Below are 23,567 nucleotides of genomic sequence, written 5' to 3'. Positions count from 1 at the left end.
CTTGGGCACCAGGCCTCCAATCCGACTCACTGGGTCTCTGGCTCTTACAGGCAAGGGCTTTGGCGGCTCTTCTGCTGGAGCTCCAGCCAAAGGTCCTTCCCCTCCAGCAGCCAGCCCAGAATGAGCTGGGCTGCTCCCTTTTATACTGAGGCAGCAGTTGAAGCATGCCCAACACAGCCTGGGGGACGGGACTTCTGCCACCCATAGTGTGGGGTTAACCCTGTCTTTTCGAGTGCAGGGTATGCACACCCTGTCACAGGGAGGTCTAGGTTGGATATTAGGAAAAACTGTTTCATTAGAAGGGTGGTGAAACACTGGAATGGGTTACCTAGGGAGGTGGTGGAATCTCCATCCTTAGAGGTTTTTAAGGCCCAGCTTGCAAAGCCCTGGCTGGGATGATTTAGTTGGGGTTAGTCCTGCTTTGAGCAGGGGGTCGGACTAGATGACCTCCTGAGATCTCTTCCAACCCTAATCTTCTATGATTCTATGATTCTACGTCAGCTTTACACCAACTGAAAGCTCACCTCTCCCTAGGGAATCCTCATCTGGCTATATACAGCCACTATCTGGCCTCTTTGCACTGCCCAAGCGTCACACTGCCCAGTATAATTCAAAAGATACTTTGTAACTACAAAAATCTTTAAGCTTTCATAAACCAAAATATTTTTAATCTAAATAATAGTGGGTTAAAACCAATATATTGTAAATAACCATATTTTAAACCGTCTGGGTAAGGGGATAATTCTAAAAGTACTTGTTACCAAACGATATAAAAAAGGGCAAAATGCCTAGAAAAAGTGCCATTTGCATTAACAGTATTATAGGAGAAAAATATTTTTTCTGTCTTGTATATGATACTGAGTGAAAGTATTTAGAATAAAAAATTCTTCTTGCTGTTGATCTGTGTGCATGTACTTGCTGAAATGTGCTCATCAATGTCTTTTTGCATGGTAACCATGGTAGTGACAACATGTTTCAATAGAATGTAAAATCTGTGCCTTTTCTATCTAAAAACCTGACACAGCTGCAGGAAGAATTTTCAAAACATCAGCTTGTCCTGGCACATTGTACATATTATATGCTTGAAAGACTTCTGGAACAACAATAAAGTCATATAACTATGTTAGCACAGATAGGAAAGACAGATGTTGCCTTCACCTCCACCCACAGGAATCTAACTACTAATTAAATAAACATTTTCTGCCCAGTTAAAATGGTCACTGGGGAGCCAGCACAGTGGTGATAATGTGAGCTGACATTTATTGTAAAACCTTTTTGCGGGTGCCCAAAATTAAGCATGGATGTTGGGAAATGCAGTAAGAACTTCAGATTGAATATGGCTACAGTCTTGCCCAAGAAAGATAAACATTGTCAATAGATGTTTTCTTGCTTCTAAAAGGCATCTGATGAACCTGTGAAATGTCACATATACTAACACTGACAGCACTGTATAGGAGCTACTAGTTCAACTGCTCAGTGGGAAGGAGTAGGAAGCTTCAGCTTGGTGTACTCTGGATAGTGCTAGTGAGCATGAAGGAAGATTGAGCAAACCTGTTCATTTCACAAAATCATCTTCAGTCACGATACACTGGTGATGGACATGGCATTCACTTCTCTTAGCAGGTGAAATACTTGGATAATATACAAAGAAAAGGGCAAGTTAAGTTTCCAGATATGTATATGCATAATATATGACAAGCATAGTGTGGGTTCATCTAGTCAAGCATTTGAGGCATCAATTGAAGACTAGCACAAATGAATCTTGATGGGGATTGTGCTACAGAGGCTCAGTAAAGCAGTTAGTGCTTTTATTTACTGAAGAATTTTAAGTGATGCAGCTCTGGTTCTATATTTGTTGCTATAGAAAGCTGGAGGTTCTGAAAGGTCATGGCCTTACTATTAAGTGTGCTACATTCCCCTCCACTTTGAAGCATGGGTCAGGGTAGAGGTAGAACGGCCTTTGAACTCACAGAAGTAGGGAGTAGAGCCAATACCAGGACCCCACAAAATCCTTTGATTTGGCCATTGTATGGCTGGAGTTCTGATTTTGTGGGATTTTTGTTGCTCAGTCCTAGAGACTGAGCAACAGGTTATCTGCATGATGTGATCCCTGCAAAACAGGCAGTATTTCTCTTGAATTTTCAGAGAGATATATTAATACTTTTAGAAGCAACCTTAATTTGTGGTCTACACTATCACCTTCACACAGATGTAAAGTGCGGTGCAAGTTTGGTGGGGCCAGCTAGTGGCAGTACAGCTCCTAGAGAAGCCATAAAGCTAGGAGCGGGAGTGACAATAGGATGCATAACTTCACTCTGATTGGAGTTTTCTTTGATTTTGCAGATTCTTGAAATGCATGAGGTTTGGAGGCCTCACATGCTCTCTGCCTTCTCTACATTCCAGATGCCTATCGCTCCCTTCTCCAATCTAAATAAGGGGAGCTGTGACAGTTTGCTGTATCTGAATTTGTGATTTACAATTTTGTACTAAAACTGTTAATTCATCTGACCTTGACATATGTCATAGATATCTGATGTGAGGACTTGAGCAAGGGAAGTAGAATCTCATCTATTGTCTTAAAACAGTTTTCTGTGGGATTTAATATTGAAGATTGTGGCCAAATTCACCTCTGGCAGAAGTAGTTAAAGTTGAGGGAGTTGTGTCCACTTACATGTATGGGCACTGGGATGTATGGGCACTGGGAGGCTTTTGGGGACAAACAACTGTTCTCACGGGATGGGCTCCACCTAAGTAGGGAAGGAAGTAGACTTCTAGGAGGGAGGCTGGCTCATCTGATTAAAAGAGCTTTAAACTAGACACTGGGGGGAGACGGTTGGGAGAGGTCCTGGTGCTCTCCACGCCAAATTTATACATTGGGAGTGAGAACAACAAGATAACAACAGATATAGCCAGAGGGGGACGGTTAGGTGTAAGGAAGAGGGGGGGGGACGGATACTAGATCGACAGGTCATACTGGTAGTACTGTGTCCCTACCGAGTTGGGTGAAAAGAGTGAGAGGAGCCCAACAGCAAAAGTTAGGATGTTTGTTCACCAATGCGAGAAGCTTAGGTAATAAAATGGAGGAACTGGAGCTCCTGGTCCGAGAATTGAAACCGGATATCGTAGGAATAACCGAAACATGGTGGAACGATAGCCATGACTGGAGTACAGGTATGGAAGGGTATGTGCTGTTTAGGAAAGACCGATGCAAAGGTAAAGGTGGGGGAGTAGCATTGTATATCAATAATGAGGTGAAATGTAATGAAATAACTAGCAATGCAATGGATAATACGGAGTCTGTGTGGGCAATGGTCACATTGGGGAAGAAAACTACCAGAGCCTCACCCGGGATAGTGATTGGGGTGTGTTATAGACCACCAGGATCTAGCTTGGAGACGGATAGAGAGCTCTTTAATGTTTTTAAGGAGGTAAACACTAATAGGAACTGCTTGATCATGGGAGACTTTAACTTCCCGGATATAGATTGGGAAACAAATGCTAGTAATAATAATAGGGCTCAGCTTTTCCTAGACGTGATAGCTGATGAATTCCTCCATCAAGTGGTTGCTGAACCGACGAGGGGGGATGCCATTTTAGATCTGATTTTGGTGAGTAACGAGGACCTTGTTGAGGAAATAGTTGTAGGGGACAACCTTGGCTCGAGTGATCATGAGCTAATTCGTTTCAAAATTAATGAGAGGATAATCAATATTGCATCTGAGACTAGGGTTTACGATTTCAAAAGGGCTAACTTTACTAAATTAAGGCGACTAGTTAGGGAAGTGGACTGGACTAACATATTTAGGGATCTAAAGGCAGATGACGCCTGGGGTTACTTCAGGTTGAAGTTGCAGGAGTTGTCAGAGGCATGTATCCCGAGAAAGGGAAAACGGCTCGTAGGTAGCAGTTTTAGACTGAGCTGGATGAGCAAGCGTCTTAGAGGGGTCATTAAGAAAAAACAGAAAGCGTACCAGGAGTGGAAAATGGGAGGGATCAGCAAAGAAACCTACCTTATTGAGGTCAGAGGGTGTAGGGATGCAGTGAGAAAGGCAAAGCGATGGGTGGAGATGGACCTAGCGAAGGGGATTAAAACCAATAGCAAAAGGTTTTTTAGCCATATAAATAGGAAGAAAACCAAGAAAGAAGAAGTGGGACCGCTTAAAACTTTAAACGGAGTGGAGATTAGGGATAATCTTGGAATGGCACAATATCTGAACGAATATTTTGCCTCGGTCTTTAATGAGGCTAATGAAGGGCTAAGGAATAGTGATAGAGGGACCGATGGGAATGAAGATATGGGGGTAGACATTACGGTATCTGAGGTGGAAGCCAAACTTGAACAGCTTAACGGAAGTAAATCAGGGGGCCCGGATAATCTTCATCCTAGAATATTAAGGGAATTGGCGAGTGATATTGCTAGCCTGTTAGCGATGATTTTTAATAAATCTCTAAATTCGGGGATTGTACCGTTTGACTGGAGATTAGCTAATGTAGTTCCTATATTCAAGAAGGGGAAAAAAAGTGACCCGGGTAACTACAGGCCTGTTAATTTAACATCTGTAGTATGCAAAGTAATGGAAAAAATTTTAAAAGAGAGAGTGGTTACGGAGCATGAGGCCGATGGCAACTGGGATAGATTACAGCATGGATTTACGAAAGGTAGATCGTGCCAAACCAATCTGATCTCCTTCTTTGAGAAAGTAACAGATTTTTTAGACAAGGGAAATGCGGTGGATCTAATATATCTGGATTTCAGTAAGGCGTTTGATACGGTACCGCATGAGGAATTATTGGTTAAATTGGAAAAGATGGGGATCGAAATGAAAATCCAGAGGTGGATAAGGAGCTGGTTAAAGGGGAGACTGCAGAGGGTAGTACTGAAGGGGGAACTGTCGGGTTGGAGGGGGGTTACCAGTGGAGTTCCTCAAGGATCGGTTTTGGGTCCGATTTTATTCAATCTATTTATTGCTGACCTGGGAACCAAGAGTAGGAGTGGGCTGATAAAGTTTGCGGATGACACCAAGTTGGGAGGTATTGCCAATTCGGAAAAGGATCGGGATATCCTCCAGGGAGATTTGGATGACCTTGTAAACTGGAGTATTAGTAACAGGATGAAATTCAATAGTGAGAAGTGTAAGGTTATGCATTTAGGGATGACTAACAAGAATTTTAGTTATAAGCTAGGGACGCACCAGTTGGAAGTAACGGAGGAGGAGAAGGACCTAGGAGTCCTGGTTGATCGTAGGATGACTATGAGTAGGCAATGTGATGTGGCCGTTAAAAAAGCTAATGCGGTCTTGGGATGCATTAGGCGAGGTATTTCTAGTAGGGATAAGGAAGTGCTAGTCCCGTTATATAAGGCGTTGGTGAGACCTCATTTGGAGTATTGTGTGCAGTTTTGGTCTCCCATGTTTAAGAAGGATGAATTCAAACTGGAACGGGTACAAAGAAGGGCCACTAGAATGATCCGAGGAATGGAAGGCCTGTCGTATGAAAGGAGACTTGAGGAGCTCGGTTTGTTTTCCTTAACCAAAAGAAGGATAAGAGGAGATATGATTGCACTCTTTAAATATATCAGAGGGATAAATACCAGGGAAGGAGAGGAATTATTTCAGCTCAGTGCTAATGTGGACACGAGGACAAACGGATATAAATTGTCAGTCAGGAAATTTAGGCTTGAAATTAGACGAAGGTTTCTAACCATCAGGGGAGTGCAATACTGGAACAGCCTACCGAGGGAAACAGTGGGGACGAAGGACCTCCATGACTTTAAGATTAAGCTAGATAAGTTTATGGAGGAGATGGTATAATAGGATAACGGGCTTAGTCAATAGGTCAATTAAGTGCCACACTGGTAAATAGTACAATGGGTCAATGATATGATATTCTTAACCTTTTTCCAGAGGGTATGGCTGGAGAGTCTTGCCCGCATGCTCGGGGTTCAGCTGACCGCCATATTTGGGGTCGGGAAGGAATTTTCCTCCAGGGCAGATTGGCAGTGGCCCTGGAGGTTTTTCGCCTTCCTCCGAAGCATGGGGCAGGGGTCGCTTGCTAAAGGAGTGGGTAGATCGGTTTATGTGGCCTGCATCTTGCAGGAGGTCAGACTAGATGATCATAATGGTCCCTTCTGATCTTGAATTCTATGATTCTACATTAGTGGTAAACTTTACCTAAAACGTCCATCTGACTGGAACACGACATTGCGCAAGGGGAATTCTTTGCACATTCCAGGGATTGTATATGAATATAAGAACATAAGAACAGCTATACTGGGTCAGACCAAAGGTCCATCTAGCCCAATATCCTGTCTTCGGACAGTGGCCAATGCCAGGTACTTCAGGGGGAATGAACAGAACAGGCAGTGGTGAGCTGGAGCCGGTTCGCACTGGTTCGCACAAACCGGTTGTTAAATTTAGAAGCCGGGTTAGAACCGGTTGTTAAAGGGGTGGGCAATTGGAAGAGGGAGGTTTTTCTGTCATGACTCCGGCCCGTGGGACTGTCCTGTCCGGCCTGCCTGAGCTCCCGGTTGGGGAGGCTTCCCTAGCCCCTCCCCAACCTTCCCCCCTCTCGCAGAGCCTCAGCATGCCACACCACCGGTGCCAGTGCTCTGGACCGCTCCTGGGCAGCTCTGCAGCTTCTGCCGCTTTGAGTGGTATGGTAAGGGGCTGGGGCTGTGAGCTCCAGCGGGCCGCGCAGCATCCATACACCCTGCCCTGAGCAGCATGGTAAGGGGGCCAGGCTGGGAGGAGGGGTTGGATAACGGGCAGGGAGCGGTTGGAGGGGGCGGAGGTTCTGGGAGGGCAGTAAGGGGATGGGGAATGGGGGGGGTTGGATAGGCATGGGAGTCCCGGGGGTCTGTCGGGGTGGTGGTGGATGGGGTCAGGGTAGTCAGGAGACAGTGGAGCGAGTTGGGTGGGGGTGGGGTCCTGGGGGGTAGTTAGGGTGGGGGTCTCAGGAGGGGGTGGTCAGGAGACAAGGAGCGGGGGGGTTGATGGGTTGCAGGTTCTGAGGGGGGCAGTCGGGGGCAGGACATGGGGGTCAGATGGGGGGCAAATAGGCTGTTTTGGGAGGCATGTCGGGCTTGTACTCCCCGGGCGGTTCCCTACCAGTTCTTTGGCGGCACTTCAGCGGTGGGTCCTTCACTCGCTCCGGGTCTTCGGCAGCACTGAAGGACCCTCCACCAACATGCTGCCAAAGACCCGGAGCAAGTGAAGTACTTGCCACTAAAGTGCCGCCGAAGAACCAGTAGGGAACCGGTTCCCAAGATTTTCGCAGCTCATCACTGAGAACAGGTAATCGTCAAGAGTTCCATCCCCTGTCACCCATTCCCGGCTTCTGGCAAACAGAGGCTGGGGACACTATCCCTGCCCATTCTAGCTAATAGACATTGGTGGACCTATCCTCCATGAACTTACCTAGTTCTTTTTTGAACCCTGTTATAGTCTTGGCCTTCACAACATCCTCTGGCAATGTGTGAAAAAATACAACACCCTCTGTGTGTTGTGTGCAAAAATACTTCCTTATGTTTGTTTTAAACCTGCTGCCTATTAATTTCATTTGGTAACCCCTAGTTCTTGTGTTATAAGAAAGTGTTATTTATTCTTTCTTATTTACATTCTCCACACCAGTCATGATTTTATAGACCTCTATCATATCCCCCCTCATTTATCTCTTTTTCAAGCTGAAAAGTCCTAATCTTATTAATCTCTCCGTGTATGGAAGCTGTTCCATACCACTAATCATTTTTGTTGCCCTTTTCTGAACCTTTTCCAGTTCCAATATATCTTTTTTTGAAATGGGGCAACCACATCTTCACATAGTATTCAAGATGTGGGTGTACCATAGATTTATATAGAGGCAGTATATTTTCTGTCTTATCTATCCCTTTCTTAATGATTCCCAACATTCTGTTAATTTTTTTGACTGCTGCTGTACATTGTGTGAATGTTTTCAGAGAACTATGCACAATGACTCCAAGATCTCTCTTGAGTAGTAACAGCTAATTTAGACCCCACCATTTTATATGTATGGTTGGAATTATGTTTTCCAGTGTGCATTACTTTGCATTTGTAACCCTTCTGCCGGGTGGAGGCAGCAGCAACAAGGGCCGGGTTCAGTATCTAATGGTTCCTTTTCAACAATACAACACAAAACTGGCTCAAACACCGACCCAGTGACCTGGGACAATTACACAGCACCCCCTGGGCACCTCTAAGAGGAAATATTTCCCCTCTCGCAAGCACAGAGTTTGAGTGTAGCAAAAACTTTTAATAAAAGGAGGGAATTAACTCAGCATTAATTTGAGAAAACACTGCAACTAGAGTTCATAAACACAAACCCTGATCAAAAAACCCACCCCCAAGTAAGTTGGGCAGTAAGTTTTCTCCGTGGGTCTTAAGTCCAGCAACCCAAAAGTCCCTTTAACATGCCTGTCCCTTCTCTGTACCTCATTCACAGTTGCTATCCTTGGCCAGTGCAGCCCCAGAGATCAGAGGTTCATCCACAGATTGTGTGGAAGACAGGGGAGAGGGGAGGTAAGCAGACACCTTACATGCTGCACTGCTCAAGCACTCACTCATCATCCCAATGGCTGCTTGCCATGCCCCTCCACCAGCCACACTGCTGGTCACACCTCTCTGCCAGCCTTCCTGCCAGCTGCTCGCTTGCCAAGATGTTTTCAGGGCCCAACCCCTCACACTTAACATAGCTCTCAGTGATTTCAGCTGTTAGTCAGGAAGCCACACTGCTGGTGCATATGGGGCAGTCTCTTGCAATAGAGACACCATCCCAAAGTAAGTCTAATACTTAGACCTAGGTATCAGTGATTGCAGCTCTGCAACATGTAACAAGACTCTCAATTAGCTCTTTTATTATACCATGGAGAGAGGAAGGATCAAATGGTGTCTAGGATCCTTAAACAGGACCCACACCACCAAGTACAAATTACCTGTTCCCCCAATCACTCAGATCATTGGACTTTGGAACCCATGTCCCCTCCCTAGTGAGTGCTGTTCAGCTGAGGGTGAGTCTCTCTGTTGGGGTATGCCAGATACAGTTTTGCTGCTTTCAGTTCACACAACAAGGATAACAACCTTTTATTACTCCAGCCTGAATAACAAGGAGACTGGGGATCCAACACCTGCCACAAATGATCATTTGGGCAAGCAATCCCATCATGCTGAGCACCTAGGCAGGGTGGGTGTGTCCATGCAAACGAGATCAGTTTCTGAAGTCTTTTTCCACAGCTCACCACTAGATGTCAAGGGAGAGCTCATCCAGACTCTACTTGCACATTTATCAATGCTGAATTTCATCTGTCATTTTGTAGCCCATTCACCCAGTTTTGTGAGATCACTTTGTAACTCTTTGCAGTCTGATTTGGACGTAACTATCTTGAGTAGTTTTGTATCACCTGCAAATTGAGTGTAGCCACCTCACTGTTTACCCCTTTTCCCAGATCATTTGTGAATATGCTGAATAGTACTGGTCCCAGTACAGACCTCTGGGGGACACTACTGTTTACCCCTCTCCATTCTGAAACTGACCATTTATTCCTACCCTTTGTTTCCTATCTTTTAATCAGTTACCGATCCATGAGAACCTTCCCTCTTATCCCATGACAGCTTACTTTGCATAAGAGCCTTTGGTAAGGGACCTTGTCAAAGGCTTTCGGAAAATCTAAGTACACTGGATACACTGAATCCCCCTTGTACACATGCTTGTTGACCCCCTCAAAGAATTCTAGTTGATTGGTGAGGCATGATTTCCCTTTACAAAAGCCATCTTGACTCTTCCCCAACAAATCATGTACATCTATGTGTCTGATAATTCTGTTCTTTAGTATACTTTCAAACATTTTGCCCGGTACTGAAGTTAGGCTTACCAGTCTGTAATTGCCAGGATCACCTCTGGAGTCTTTTTTAAAAATTGGCATCAGATTAGCTGTCCTCCAGTCATGTGGTATAGAAGCTGATTTAAATGATAGGTTACAGACCCCAGTTAGTAGCTCAGCAATTTCATATTTGAGTATAATATACCACTTAGCTGTGTTTCTTTGCAAACTATCTCAATTTCATTAGTCTTATATGAAGTGTGATATTCATCTTTTTAACCCCTGAAGAAATGAAGCCAAAACACAGTTGTGAATTTATACTTCAGACCTATCTCTTTGGCAAGTCAATATTTGGATCCTCATTACACTGAGAAAGTTTATACTTTTAGGTAATACTTTTCTTTCTTTCTTTCTTAACCTTTTCCGTCATTTCTATGTCCAGTAAGTTTTTTTTATTATTTTTTTATTCGGCAGAAAAATAATAATGTGCTGCAGTAGTTAAATTATAAACACAATGTTCCAGGTGTGGTCTCATCTTATCCCATCTTAACTTCCTTTGAAAATGTCAGATAAATTTAAAGATAGTTGTGGTCTGACACCTGCATGAAAAACTTCTTAGAGAAAGAAATATTTTTAACTCAACATCTTAAGTTGGTCTTTTCTGAAGTTTAGCAGGGCAGTTACCCAGCTCCTGAGAGAAAAGGTACGCTGATTGGGGAAGTTGCCACAGCTGGAGTCACACCTAATCAGGCTACAGCAGGCCTTGATTAAAAGGGCTAATGGAGGAACTAGGTCACAGCCTCACTCCAGCCCTGGAGTGAGGAAGACCTAGCTGCCTGGGGAAGACAGGATACCTTTGACAGAACAGTGCTGGGGAAGGGGCAGGCTGAGCTGGGGAGCTTAGGCCTGACTACCACCCAGGCTGAGGCCTGGTAGGAAGGCCTAAGGAGGTACTGGGGCTGCAGGAAAAGGCAGCTGGTCCTACCCCCTTGCCAGTGATGAGTGGCCATTACAGACTGCAGTCTGCCCCAGAGAATGGGGGCTAGATGATGACTGGCAGTAGCCACTGATGCAAGGTGCGTATAGAGGGTTGGGGGTTCCCCTGGGAGGGGAGACCCAGAGAGTGGGGACTGCCATAGGGCAGAACCACAAGATAAAGGGCACTGGGATCTGGGAGGAACACAGGGGGCCTGAAGCAGGTGAGATCCTGGCCAGCAGGAGGCGCTCCAAGGATGGAAAAGAGCTAATTCCTGGATCACTAGCAGGAGGCGCTGCAACGGTGAGTGCTCGATCTTCTATGTGAAGTTTTGAGAGACCCCTGTGTCTGTCAAAAGACCATTGAACATGGCATTTTAACTGAGATGAATAGAGTTATCCCTACTGTTAATTGCATGAAAAATAGCAAATCAGTGCTGTTTAACATGGCTTTCAGTTCTAAAGATATTCTTTGTTTTTCCTTCTTGGTAGTTTTCTTTGTTTAAACAACCCCATGGAATGCCAGGAAATTATAGCATGCTTGGCTGATCATTTTGAACAGATGAGTTTTGTTTCATATTCTGTGGAAAAAGTGTCCCATAGGCCCTTTGCTTGAAAACCTGATACTAATAATCCTCATTACTAAGAATCCAACGTTTAACTGTATCCAGGTAAAAAAAGACAAGTTCATTTATTAGGTTAAAAATTTTATTATCACATGTGTTTTTTGTAAATTGAAAGACATACTTTGCATTATTAAGCCCATGTATAGAGAGAGAGTGTGTTTAGGTTGTGTAAGGTGGGTTTGTTTGTTTTTTTGGTTGTTTTTTTTTTTAGTTCAGGGATGCTAAACTTTGTCCCATCAAGGATCATATTGACAGCTGTACATGAGCCCAAAAGTTTCACATAATTTAAAAATAGATAAGTTAACAGCTGCCTTATCTTTAATATGGAGATGCAGCCTATGAAAACTACAGGGATCCAATTGTTCTGTAGTAGTAGATGAGTAACCAGTCATTGATGTCTGAGAATTCAGCCACTGGTATCGTGTGCTCACCGGTAGTGTCCATGGACTGCGCCTCTATAGCTGGAAGGTACCCATAGTCAGCTGCGTAAAATTCCACAGCCCTTTTGTCAACAGTTGGCCATTCTGAGTTGGCTTACTGTAGTCTGTTTCATCAGTGATTGAATTGTTATAGAACATCAAAGGAATAATTGGTGAGATACTGTTTTTGAGGATTCAGATCAAGGAACCTTTAAAACAAGTACTATAACTGCCATGTGGACATAATGGGTGTGAATTAGACTTTATTCACACCAGTGTAAATTGAGAGTAACGCCACTGAAATTAGTTTTATACAAGTGTAACTTCATTAATCTGAATAATTGGAGAATCCAGCCCAATAGTAGAAAGGGAGTATCCAGCTTTGAAAATATCAACATTAGACTGATTTTTTCCCCTTTAACATGTAAATAATATACATTACAGTTGTGTATTCTGAGTTTAAAATGTCTATATTTTAAAAAGAAAAGATCTTTAAACAAGAAACAAAGGTCAGTTTCACTTGTAACAAATTAGCTGAGTGAAGAAGAAATTTATTTGGAAACTTATTATTGTTTAGGAACAGTTAGTTCACTTTATACCAAATGATTAAATATAATAATACTCTACTAAAAATCGCTCTTCTAGCCAGTGCATCAAAAACTTTTTTTTGTTTAAACAATTACATTCTATTTCAGGATAAAAAGGAACTTCAAAATGTGTTCGAGTAAAGAGTATACATCTGATAGTATTAAAATCTTCCATCCATCTTTTAAAATGAAAACATAATAAAGCAAATGACATTTCACATCAAAATATCCTTCAAAATATTTATAATTCCTTTAAAATATATTAATATCTTATAATTTGGTCATTGTCACTATAGATCATTGTACATAAATCACTAATGCACACTTCAATTTGGTATATCGAAAAGTAGTAAATGTCATGTTTGTAAGTATTGGACCAGACTACACTTAAAAGTTTTGCTGGAATAGCTATGTCGGTTAGGTGTGGAAAAAATCATACCCATGACTGATATAGCTATGCCAGGAAAAGCCCTACTGTAGATGCAGTTACACCAGCAAAAAGTCTTTGTCCCGCTATAACTTATTTCATTCTGAGAGCTAGTATAACCTGTGTCTGCACAAGGAGGGTTTGTCAGTATAGCTATTCTGGCAAACACAGTCTAAGTACAGACAAGGCCTTAATCTTATCAAATTTAAATTCACTATGTACAGTATTCATTATGATCTGGAATGTCTCTTTGGTTTGTAATTCATGAAATGTCTGAACGTCTGTTGCATTTTATTTTACACTTCAGAGCAACAACAACAAGAAAATCTCTGCTTCCCTTATGTTCATTGTATAAAAGTCATTCATTGGATGTTAGTTTTTCTTTGCTTTTAAGGGGAAAAAGGCAAACACATCAAATTGGGGGGGGGGAAACCCTACTTTGATTTTATATATGTATGTGTGTTTTTCTACATAATCTTTTTCCTGATGATACCCAAAAAGTTCTGACAAGTTAAAAAAATTGTTTGAATCCCTGCAACCTCATAAAGTTCACCTCGAATAGAGGATGCAGAAGAAGGGAGATTTGGGTGTGAAACCACAGGGTTTTAGGCTCTAAGGGAACCACACTCTCTCTCTTTGGATCTGGAGGCAGTAGTACAAGAACTCAATCCTTTCTGATGCTTCCTGCTCCAGCCCTGCTAGCATAGCTCTCTGACAAGCTGTGTAGCTGTTGACTTTCCTTCATCAAAGAAGCAAAAAGCATGGTTTCAAAGCAAACAGCTTGTGGGGGAAAACATGCTGTGGAGGTGCTGTTTCACTCCATACTTAGTCTACACACCCTTTCCATTTGCTTTTGTTCAACTCTGCCACAATACTTGGTTGGATGATCCCTTGGTCAAGGGGCTGGACAGAGACTCTGTCAAATGTTGCTTTGTGACTTTGAGCAAATTAGGTGATCTCTGCCTCAGTCATTTAAAAATGGGATACCACTTTCTTAGTTCGTGGTGGTGTTGGGATGATCTATCTTTAATGTTTATGAAGACACAGATGATATAATGAGATCCATATAAGAGGATGAAACTCAGTATCTAAAGTGGTTATATGTAATCAGAAATGTTTGAGATATTTTCAGGCAAAAATATGGATTTTCATTCAGCTACCTTTGTAGAAGCCTTAAAAAGTTGTAGATTGCAGAAACCTGGTATGCTGCAGATAGTAAAAGTACAACTGAAACATTAAAATCAATGCCTTCAAATTCAGAATTTAGCAATGCTGAAGTTTTAGCAACAGCTACTCTGAAGCATTAAAACTGTCTTTATAAGGCATGAGGAAGGAATCAATAAACATTTTATGTTGAGACACTTTCTTTCATCTTGGAAGGATTATATTAGGACTGAATATTAAAATATTCCAATATTTGTATTTTGAATATGATACTGAGTAAGCATGATGTTTTTAGTATGACCTAATATAAACTGGTTACAGCAGAGGGTGCTGATTTATGGCACAAAGACTTTGGGTCTGATCATCATTTTTACCTGTTTAAAAGCTTGCCTATAACCATCTGGAATACCATTAGAAACATCATGCCAGGTGCCCCAGAAAATCCCATTGCGAACACCTTTGTATTTTTGGTGATAGTATTTGCCATTTAGGTTGGCAGACAAACATTTATCAAACCACCAGCCAGAACTGTAGTAAGCCCCACAATTTCCTGATAGATACTTATCATTGTCTTTGTCCGGAGTAGTGAAGAATTTTTGATCATGGTTGTAATGTTTACTGAAGTGCAGGGCATCTCCGGCTGTACCACTATAGCCACTGACACTTAGACGGTACTTGAGATATTCATTGGCTACATAGAACTGTTCATATTTAGCATATTCTCGAATACCATTGAAATCTTCAAGCTCAATTCTCAGCTGCATATCCTTGCTTTTGGTCAGGAGATGAATTTTATCATTCCCCAGCCAAAACTCCCTGCTGAGATTTCCAAAGCCATTTTTGTAGTCATTCCATGTTCTGTTGAAGTTAATGCTACCATCTTGACGCATCTGTAGCACTGTCCAGCCACCTCCCATTGATTCCATGTCACAGTAAACCTCAAAGCTGCTATTTTTTGGATCTGGAATAACTCTGTAGATTCCATTACGCCTTCTACCTGCTGTGTAATGATCAGCACAGTCTCTCTGCATTAGTTGTATAACTAGGGGGAAAATAGATAGTATTAGTATGGACAGTCTTATTTAATTTTTTTTAGTATCTAGTAAACCACATCAAGCATTCCAGACTATGTTAATGTAAAAAATTACATTTTAAACCCACAGTGTATACTCTTCAGCACTTTTAGCGGTATCTTGCCTGGAGGTTCTCTCTCCTATTTTTATTATTTATTAATAAATGCAAAAACAATACAAATGATTAACGTTACTCTAAAAAATGCTACATAGCTCCATAAAATTGCCTTGCTGCTTATTTCTTGCATGTATATCCATAAAGAATAATGAGTTAAATTCCACAAAGCTGGTTCAAGGAGGTGCAAAACACATACCCTGAGGGTTGCATCTTGTGGGGGTGACTTATCTCTCCAGAGGTCAAGAAGTGTTTCTGCAGTCAGAGTTCTGGTAAGTATGGGCATTTTTTATTCCCATCAGGGCTACTCCATAGGTGTCCACCACCAGGAGCCTGATGCATCTGATGGCTATGCAGCCACCCTGGTGACACTGCATTTTTGGCTAAAATTGCCCACTTTTCACTGGGCTGGCCTCTTCCCCTCTTCCCTTTTCACCCAGTGAAGTTGTTGGCTATTTACAGCCAAAATCTGGCCCCCTCTGTACACTTTCCATTATTGGAACTCTTTTCCATGAGCTAATGCTGGCATATTTCAGTAGTGAACTTGGCCTACTATTTCCATTCTATTATTTCAAATGCTTTTTAACTCATGTATTCAATGATACCTTAATTTTCTCTTATGTATTATAGAATTTGCTCCTCTTGTGGAATGGATTCATTGTACTTTGTCATATTAATGTCTATACTTCAGTACCTTTCATGCTATAGTATGTCATATGAGAAGTTTATTTCATATCAGGATGACTTAAAGATGGCTCATTATTGGCTGTTAGTCTAGACAATGGGAATTTTTCATATGTCAGTGGTCAGTTATTTACAATACTTTAGGAAATAGGAGGAAACTAGTAATGTTGTCTTATGCCGATTCTATGATTCCTAAAAAGATGTAGCTAGAAAAGTGACAGTGCTTTCCTGTGCATGTAGAATTGCTGGCTTCGTAATAAAGAAATAGTCAGTATGTTGATCCATTTACGTAACTCATCTTCCTATCAATTTATTTTATACAAACATATTTTCCAGATGTTTCCTGAGGATTATAAATCCATCTATAACCACTTACTAGTACTGATGGTGTGCTCAAGAGTTTTTACAGGATATGCTGCAAATGACACATTCTTAGAACTTCATGTTCCACAACACAATATCAGAGAGGTAGCCGTGTTAGTCTGGTTCTGTAAAAGCAGCAAAGATGCCACAGGATTCTTTGCTGCTTTTACAACACAATATGTTCATTAACACAACAATATTTCATTTATGTCTTTCAGAGGAAGTGTTTTAAGTGTTGGAAACTATTTTGAGAATGTATATTCCTACTACAAAATAATTTAAATGTATGGGAGTGTTTGATTACATGTTTTAATTGTATATCACCACTGGAAAAATACAAATATTAATAAAAGAACTGCTTGTTAAGAGGAAGTGCTGTTCTCAGGCTACAGTAGGGGACTGGGAGTTAGGATTCCTGGGTTATTTAAGAAATGTGAGGAAAAACTTCAGAAAGGGAGCATTTTAAAATTATTTTCTCTGCAAGTTAGTAAATATTTTATTTAAGAAATTACATAAAGAATAAATTGTCCTATAGAATCATAGAACCATAGGACTGGAAGGGTCATCTAGTTCAGTCCCCTGCACTCAAGGTAGGACTAAGTGATAACTAGACCATCCCTCATGGGTTCATCTAACCTGTTCTTAAAAATCTGTGATGACAGAGATTCCACAACCTCCCTAGGCAATTTGTTGCAGTGCTTAACCACCCTGACAGTTAGGAAGTCTTTCCTAATATCCAACCTAAATCTCCCTTGCTGCAGTTTTAAGCCCATTGCTTCTTGTCCTATCCTCAGAAGTTAAAGAGAATAATTTTTCACCCTCCCCCTTGTAACAATCTTTGATGTACTTGAAAATTATCATGTCCCCCTTCAGTCTTCTCCAGACTAAACAAACCCAATTTTTCCTTATAAGTCATATTTTCTACACCTTTAATCATTTTTGTTGCTCTTCTCTGGACTTTCTCTAATTTGTCCACATCTTTCCTGAAATGGTGGCACCTAGGACTGGACACAATACTCAATAGGTTATTTTGAAGAGTTATTTTGTCAAATTAAGAGAGTATATTCCATCTTTAAAGTGTGAAAGAGAAATCTTATTCTTTCATTATGTTCAAATCTCAGTGTAACCTTAACTTTGTGGTTGATACTAATTCTGCCATGGAATGCACATATTTTGTATATGAGAGAGAATGTAACATGGAGTTAATTACATAGAATAGGGATACAAAATATGTTACTCAAGGATAGTCTTGGATTACATAAGTGACTTATTTATTCTCCTCCACTCTTGAGTTTTGTGGTCAACCCTAACTCATGAAAATAATAATAAATTGTTTTCTTTGTTTTACTTTCATCCACATATAAACTGGAGTTGTGGAAGAAGATTTGATAGATAAAACTGTCTTGTTAACATCCAGAGACTAGAGACAACAATTTCAAACTTGGGTACCTAAAGTTAAGCATCTAAAGCCATATGTAGGCCCTGAACTAGGGCCTCATCCAAGGCCTGTTGAAGCCAATGGGAAGACTCCCGTTTATTTCCGTGGATAAGATGTTAAGTAGCCTAAGTTTCAGAATAGATGTGAACAAAGAAGGCCTGTCTCAATTAGACACAGGGCCGGCGCTTCCATTAGGCGACCCTAGGCGGTGGCCTAGGGCGCCAGGATTTGGGGGGCGGCATTTTGTGCACTCCCCACGGGGCGCATGGGAGCTTCCGGTTCCGCTCCCGTTGCGCCGCCGAAGAAGGACCTTCTGCCGACGTGCCGCAGAAAACAGCAGCAGGCAATTGAGCAGCTCAATGACTGCCGCTTTCGCCTACGGCATTTCGGCTGAGGGTCCTTCTTCGGCGGCGCGACAGGAGCGGAGCCAGAAGCTCCCACGCGCCCCGTGGGGAGCGCACAAAATGCCGCCTCCCGAATTCTGCCTAGGGCGCCAGAAACTCTGGTGCCGCTCCTGATTAGACACCTTCTATGGATCCAACCCTACTCCTATTTAAGTCAATAATAGTTTTGCCATTGACTTCACTGAAATCAGGATTTGTTCCTATGAGCGAAAACTAATTATTGTCATCCTTTCTAGTTTCATAATGCACGTATTACCATTACATTTTCACTATCACTGTTGGACTGTTTGTTATATATAAATGCTATGTACAGTAACTCCTCACTTAGTAATCCCGGTTAACATTGTTCGTTATGTTGCTGATCAATTATAGAACATGCTCGTTTAAAGTTGTGCCTGCTTTGTCCACTGCTTGCAGAAAGAGCAGCCCGTTGGAGCTAGCTGGTGGGGGTTTGGAACCAGGGTGGTCCAGCAGCACCCCATCAGCATCCCGCTCCCCTAAGTTCCCTGTGCAGCAGCACAGCCCTGCCGGGCAGTTCAGCTGTCCTTCCCCACCACCACCACTGCAATGTGCTGCTCCTGCCCTCTGCCTTGGAGCTGCTCCCAGGAGCCTTCTGGTTGCAGTGCAAGAGGGTGGGCGGAAGAGGGGTGCTAATGTCAGGGTGTCCCCCTCCCCCCCATTCCTTTACTCCATTTCCATGGGGGAGGGGAAGGGGAGGGACACAACAGGGCTCAGGACGGAGGGAGCTTGCTGGCAGCAGATGCTGTCTCAACTTGCTGATCTACTTAAAAAGGCAATGTACTTAGAGTGGGGATCAGCATACTTAAAGGGGCAATGCATGTCTGTCTGTCTCTCTCTCACACACACACACACACACACTGTGTGTCTCTATTTCTCTCTGCCATGCTGTCTCCCCTTCCTCCATTCGTGCTGCCTTGTAGAGTGTGAGGCTACATTAACAACAATGTGGTAACCATTGAGGGCTCAGCCAAGTGCTAGTTCATCATTTAGCAGTAAGGCATTCCCTGGGAAATATCCCATCCTCTTGCACCCTCTGACTTCACCACCTCAACCAAACTTCACAATCATCATTGCTGTGTACAATATTAAATTGTTTGTTTTAAAAAAACATATACGGTGTGTGTGTGTGTGTGTGTGTATGTGTGTATATATATATATATATATATATATATATATATATATATATATATATATATATACAGTCGAACCCATTTATGTCGACCTCAGTTAACTTGCCAATCCTATTAACTCGAGGTTTTACAAGTGGAACCGCCAAACTCCCTCTTTATCTTATGGGCTTCTCATCCGTTATGTCGATTTGCCCAACCCTAATATCTCAAGCCCGGCTCCCCGCGTCCCCAGCCGCCCGCTCCCTGGCTCTACAGCCGCGCGGTTCCCCAGCCGCCCGCTCCCCGCGTCGCCAGCCCGGCCCCGCATACCCGGTCCCTGCCCGTCCCCGCCAGCCCGGCCCCGCATACCTGGTCCCCGCTTTGCCTGCCGCCTGCCCGCCCGGCTCCGCTTCGCCGGTCCCCGCTTTGCCACCCGCCCCTCCGCCCGGCTTCGCTTCGCCGCCCGCCAGCCCGGCCCCGCATACCCGGTCCCTGCCCGTCCCCGCCAGCCCGGCCCCGCATACCCGGTCCCCGCTTTGCCGCCCGCCCCTCCGCCCGGCTTCGCTTCGCCGCCAGCCCGTCCCCGCATACCCGGTCCCTGCCCGTCCCCGCCAGCCCGTCCCCGCATACCCGGTCCCTGCCCGTCCCCGCCTGCCCGGCCCCGCATACCTGGTCCCCGCTTTGCCTGCCGCCTGCCCGCCCGGCTCCGCTTCGCCGGTCCCCGCTTTGCCGCCCGCCCCTCCGCCCGGCTTCGCTTCGCCGCCCGCCAGCCCGTCCCCGCATACCCGGTCCCTGCCCGTCCCCGCCAGCCCGTCCCCGCATACCCGGTCCCTGCCCGTCCCCACCTGCCCGCCCGGCTCCGCTTCGCCGGTCCCCGCTTTGCCGCCCGCCCCTCCGCCCGGCTTCGCTTCGCCGCCCGCCCGCCCGGCCCCGCATACCCGGTCCCTGCCTGTCCCCGCCCGCCCGGCCCCGCATACCCGGTCCCTGCCCGGCCCCGCTTACCCGGTCCCCGCTTCGCCTGCCGCCCGGCCCGCTTACCGGGTCCCGCTTCTTTGGCTGCCCGGCTCCGGGTCCCCGTCCCGCTTCGCCGGATCCAGCCACGTGCAGGCACCGCGGTAAGGGGGCAGGGAGGGGGTGTTGGAGAGAGGGCAGGGGAGTTCAGGGGTGGGGGGGGTGGATAGGGGTTTATCTCGATCATCGGTTATCTGGACTATTTTTGGCAAACCCCTAGGCCGGCGAGATAACAGGGTTCAACTGTATATGTATAGTCTTTTGTCTGGTGAAATTTTTTTTCCCCTGGAACCTACCCCTTCCCATTTACATTAATTTTTATGGGGAAATTGGATTCACTTAACATCGTTTAGCTTAAAGTAGCATTTTCCAGGAACATAACTACAACATGAAGCGAGGAGTTACTGTAGTAGTATTTTTACCTGCCTGGATTAAGACTGTAGGTTGAACATTACTTAGCATCAGTTACCCTTTCTGCATGTGTTATAGTAACACAAGAATATAGATCTATCAAGACTAGACTGGCTTGTGCTAGTGACCAAAAACTGATATTTCAGAAAAAGATGGTGATGAGGAGAATTTAGAATGCACCTACCCAATCATGGAGAGTTGTACATGATGGGTAGGAAAAATTCCTTCCTGACCTCTGACTATCTTATACCTGAAGCATGACATTTGATTACTGGTATCTAATGAAGACATTGCTATAACATAAAGTTGTTCATGTGTCCTGTTTGTGTTTTTGCTGATCTTGTGTTTCAGAATTTCAAAACATAGCAGTGCATTCATTGTACTATCTGCAGTTTTCTCTGATATTCTTTAAATAGACTAGTATTGCAGATGGGAGTCAAGGAGGGCAGGTCCTGCAGGCATGACTTCTGGTAGACAAAAGAGCTGTCTAATTTAATACGTCATACTTTTTTTTAGCTTGGAGGATTGGCAAGCAGTTTGGTGCTCAAAAATTTAGTGCAGTGACCTGTCATTGTTTTAATCACTAGAGAACTCTTTTATTATGTATGGTATCTGGATGGCAGAATACACTGGCAACTTTTTGTTAATGCCTCTTACTTCTAAAGATCCTTCAATGTAATATCAAAATTTTAGTTACATACAGACAACGTAAATATTAAAATGTTAATCATTAATTTGGCAAAAGTAAAGATTAACATGATATAATCTACCAATTCCATTTATTTTTTCTTTTAATAATCATAACAGGATTTTTTAAAAAGTAACAAGTCCCTCACAACATGGTATTTAAAAGGAAATAAATCCCCAAGCTCCCACATTAGTGTCTCATTTTACATTGTTTATATATTAGATTCTTGCCAATATTCCACTATTGCTAAAAGAATGCTGTGTGTGCCTTCCATTTGAGAAGCATTAATACCGATTAGATTTTTAGCCAAGCCTTACATGTATGTGTAGCTATGGTAAATAATGATTTTGTTATCCATCTATACAACTTACACCTTTCATTAGATTCCTTTGTTGTTAGCTAACACTTTCCAGACCATTTAAAAACAATTCCAGGATATTTTGAGATGTTTATTTTTTCAGTCTTTCATTATCAAAGTCAGATAGTAAAACTATTGAAATCTTTTAGGGCCAGATCTTTCTCATTCCCTTCCCCTAATCCCTCAAAAATGTGAAAAAACATTCAAGCCAAAAACAGTTGTTCAGTTTTCAATGTAATGTAGAATTAAAGTGGATATTTTCCTTTTGAGTACAGTGTAAAATAAAATTTAAATATAGGAATTTCATTTCCATCTTAATGTTTGGGCTCTGAATTGCTATGACAGCAGTATGCGAATGAGTAAATACAGTATGCATATTTGCTGAACAAATGTTAAAATAAATGTTCCCTTTGGAGGGCTACATTTTAAGTACTATGTTAGAGCCAAATCCTGAGAAGTACTGAGTACTTGCAACTCCCATGGAAGTTGAAAGCACTTAGTATCTTCCAGCAAGTCCTTCCTGGCCACAATAAGAGTGAATTTTATAATACTTTTTAATTTGTGAAGATGAAAGCAAAGGTATTTGTGGTAAAATGTTTAAATTGTTCTATTAAATAATTCTACAGAAAATTTATAAATATAGCTTTACATACCAGGACTTGATTGTATGACTGGACACTTAGAAGAACATCTGTCATCCAAATTTTTCAAAAAAGATGTCAGATTTGCTACTTTGCTGTCGACGTAATTTTGTACGTTGTCCATGTTTATGAGGCTTCTTTCTTCCACATTACCCTGCAGTGACTGGATCTGATTCTTTGCATTCTTCAAACTGGCTGACATTTTCTTAACTTTGCTCTGTAATTCCGTTACTCTGTTGTCTTGTATCTTACTGTTCTCTGTGGGGACTTCTCTATTAGGTGCCAGGAATTCAGTACTGTCTCTTTCTTGGTTGTCGTCTGCCTGCAACTTGCAATCTTGGCAAGATTTCTTCAATTTGTTTACTTCATCTTTAAGATTTTGTACTTCTTTGAGAGTCTTCTCAATCAATCTGAACTGCTTAGGTAGCTGGATGGTCATCGGAGGCAGGTTTATCTGATATGGACATTCCTCTCCTTCTTCACATTTCCCATTGGTTTTGAGCTTTATAGGACAAGCATCAATAGCTTTTCCTTCTTTAAAACCTTCTGTATGTTCATCTGCAAGTGCAGAAACATTTGTAAAAGCAAGCAGAGCTGTCTTAAACAAGACTAAGTAAATGAGCCTCTTCATCTTTGCAGTGAAACTAGCTCAATGAGGAAGTATGTAAAACTGGAAGAACTTTTTATAAAGGCAGGCAGCAGCCTGTGTGTTAACAGATAAACTGCCTTCACTGTTCTCAGAAATGGGTGGGAGTTCTTGCATCACAACAAGTTTTAGTGATATTAATAGCAGAGCAAAGTAGGTAGTCCTTGGCAAAAGTAGCTTATGCATAGTACCACAAGCAAAATGATAATATTCATGTGCACAGATAGAGTATGAAGTTTATTTTGAGGTCTTATTTATTTTACTTTGATTTTTCTTTTGAAAACAACAGATCTAAAGCAAGAAAATATTTTATGATATTCTATAAAATTCCTGATTCACAACATTTGAATATCATAAAATTATACTTAAAAATGGACATTGTGGACCATGTCATCTCCTCTACCTTGAAAGGTGGAGAATGTCATACTGTCTGGAGTGGTTCACAAATGTGAATGCCTACCTCAGGACAGACTGACAGAAAACAGGGCAGATACCCCAAACTGGTGGTGTATTCTATAATTAGATTTCACCAAGCCAGTAACAAATGTGAACTCCTGGATCACTATACCAGTCTT

General features: G+C 42.7%; 2 protein-coding genes across 2 annotated transcripts in view; one reads left to right on the top strand and one right to left on the bottom strand.

Moving 5' to 3' along the window:
* CCDC146 (coiled-coil domain containing 146) overlaps positions 1-23,567 on the top strand; it is a 120,508-nt gene that overhangs the window by 23,897 nt on the left and 73,044 nt on the right. The gene's annotated exons all lie outside the window — the stretch shown is intronic.
* On the bottom strand, positions 11,502-23,005 carry FGL2 (fibrinogen like 2). The gene is made up of 2 exons (XM_045029687.1): positions 22,359-23,005; positions 11,502-15,072 (listed from the first exon to the last, which is right to left on the bottom strand). Exons 1-2 carry the CDS (start codon positions 22,975-22,977, stop codon positions 14,366-14,368), a joined length of 1,326 nt encoding a protein of 441 aa, XP_044885622.1. The 5' UTR covers positions 22,978-23,005; the 3' UTR covers positions 11,502-14,365.

This window comes from Mauremys mutica, chromosome 1 (genome assembly GCF_020497125.1).
Source record: "Mauremys mutica isolate MM-2020 ecotype Southern chromosome 1, ASM2049712v1, whole genome shotgun sequence".
Lineage (NCBI taxonomy): Eukaryota > Metazoa > Chordata > Testudines > Geoemydidae > Mauremys > Mauremys mutica.
Note: the sequence above shows the minus strand (reverse complement) of the source record. Positions and strands in the feature narration are given on the sequence as shown.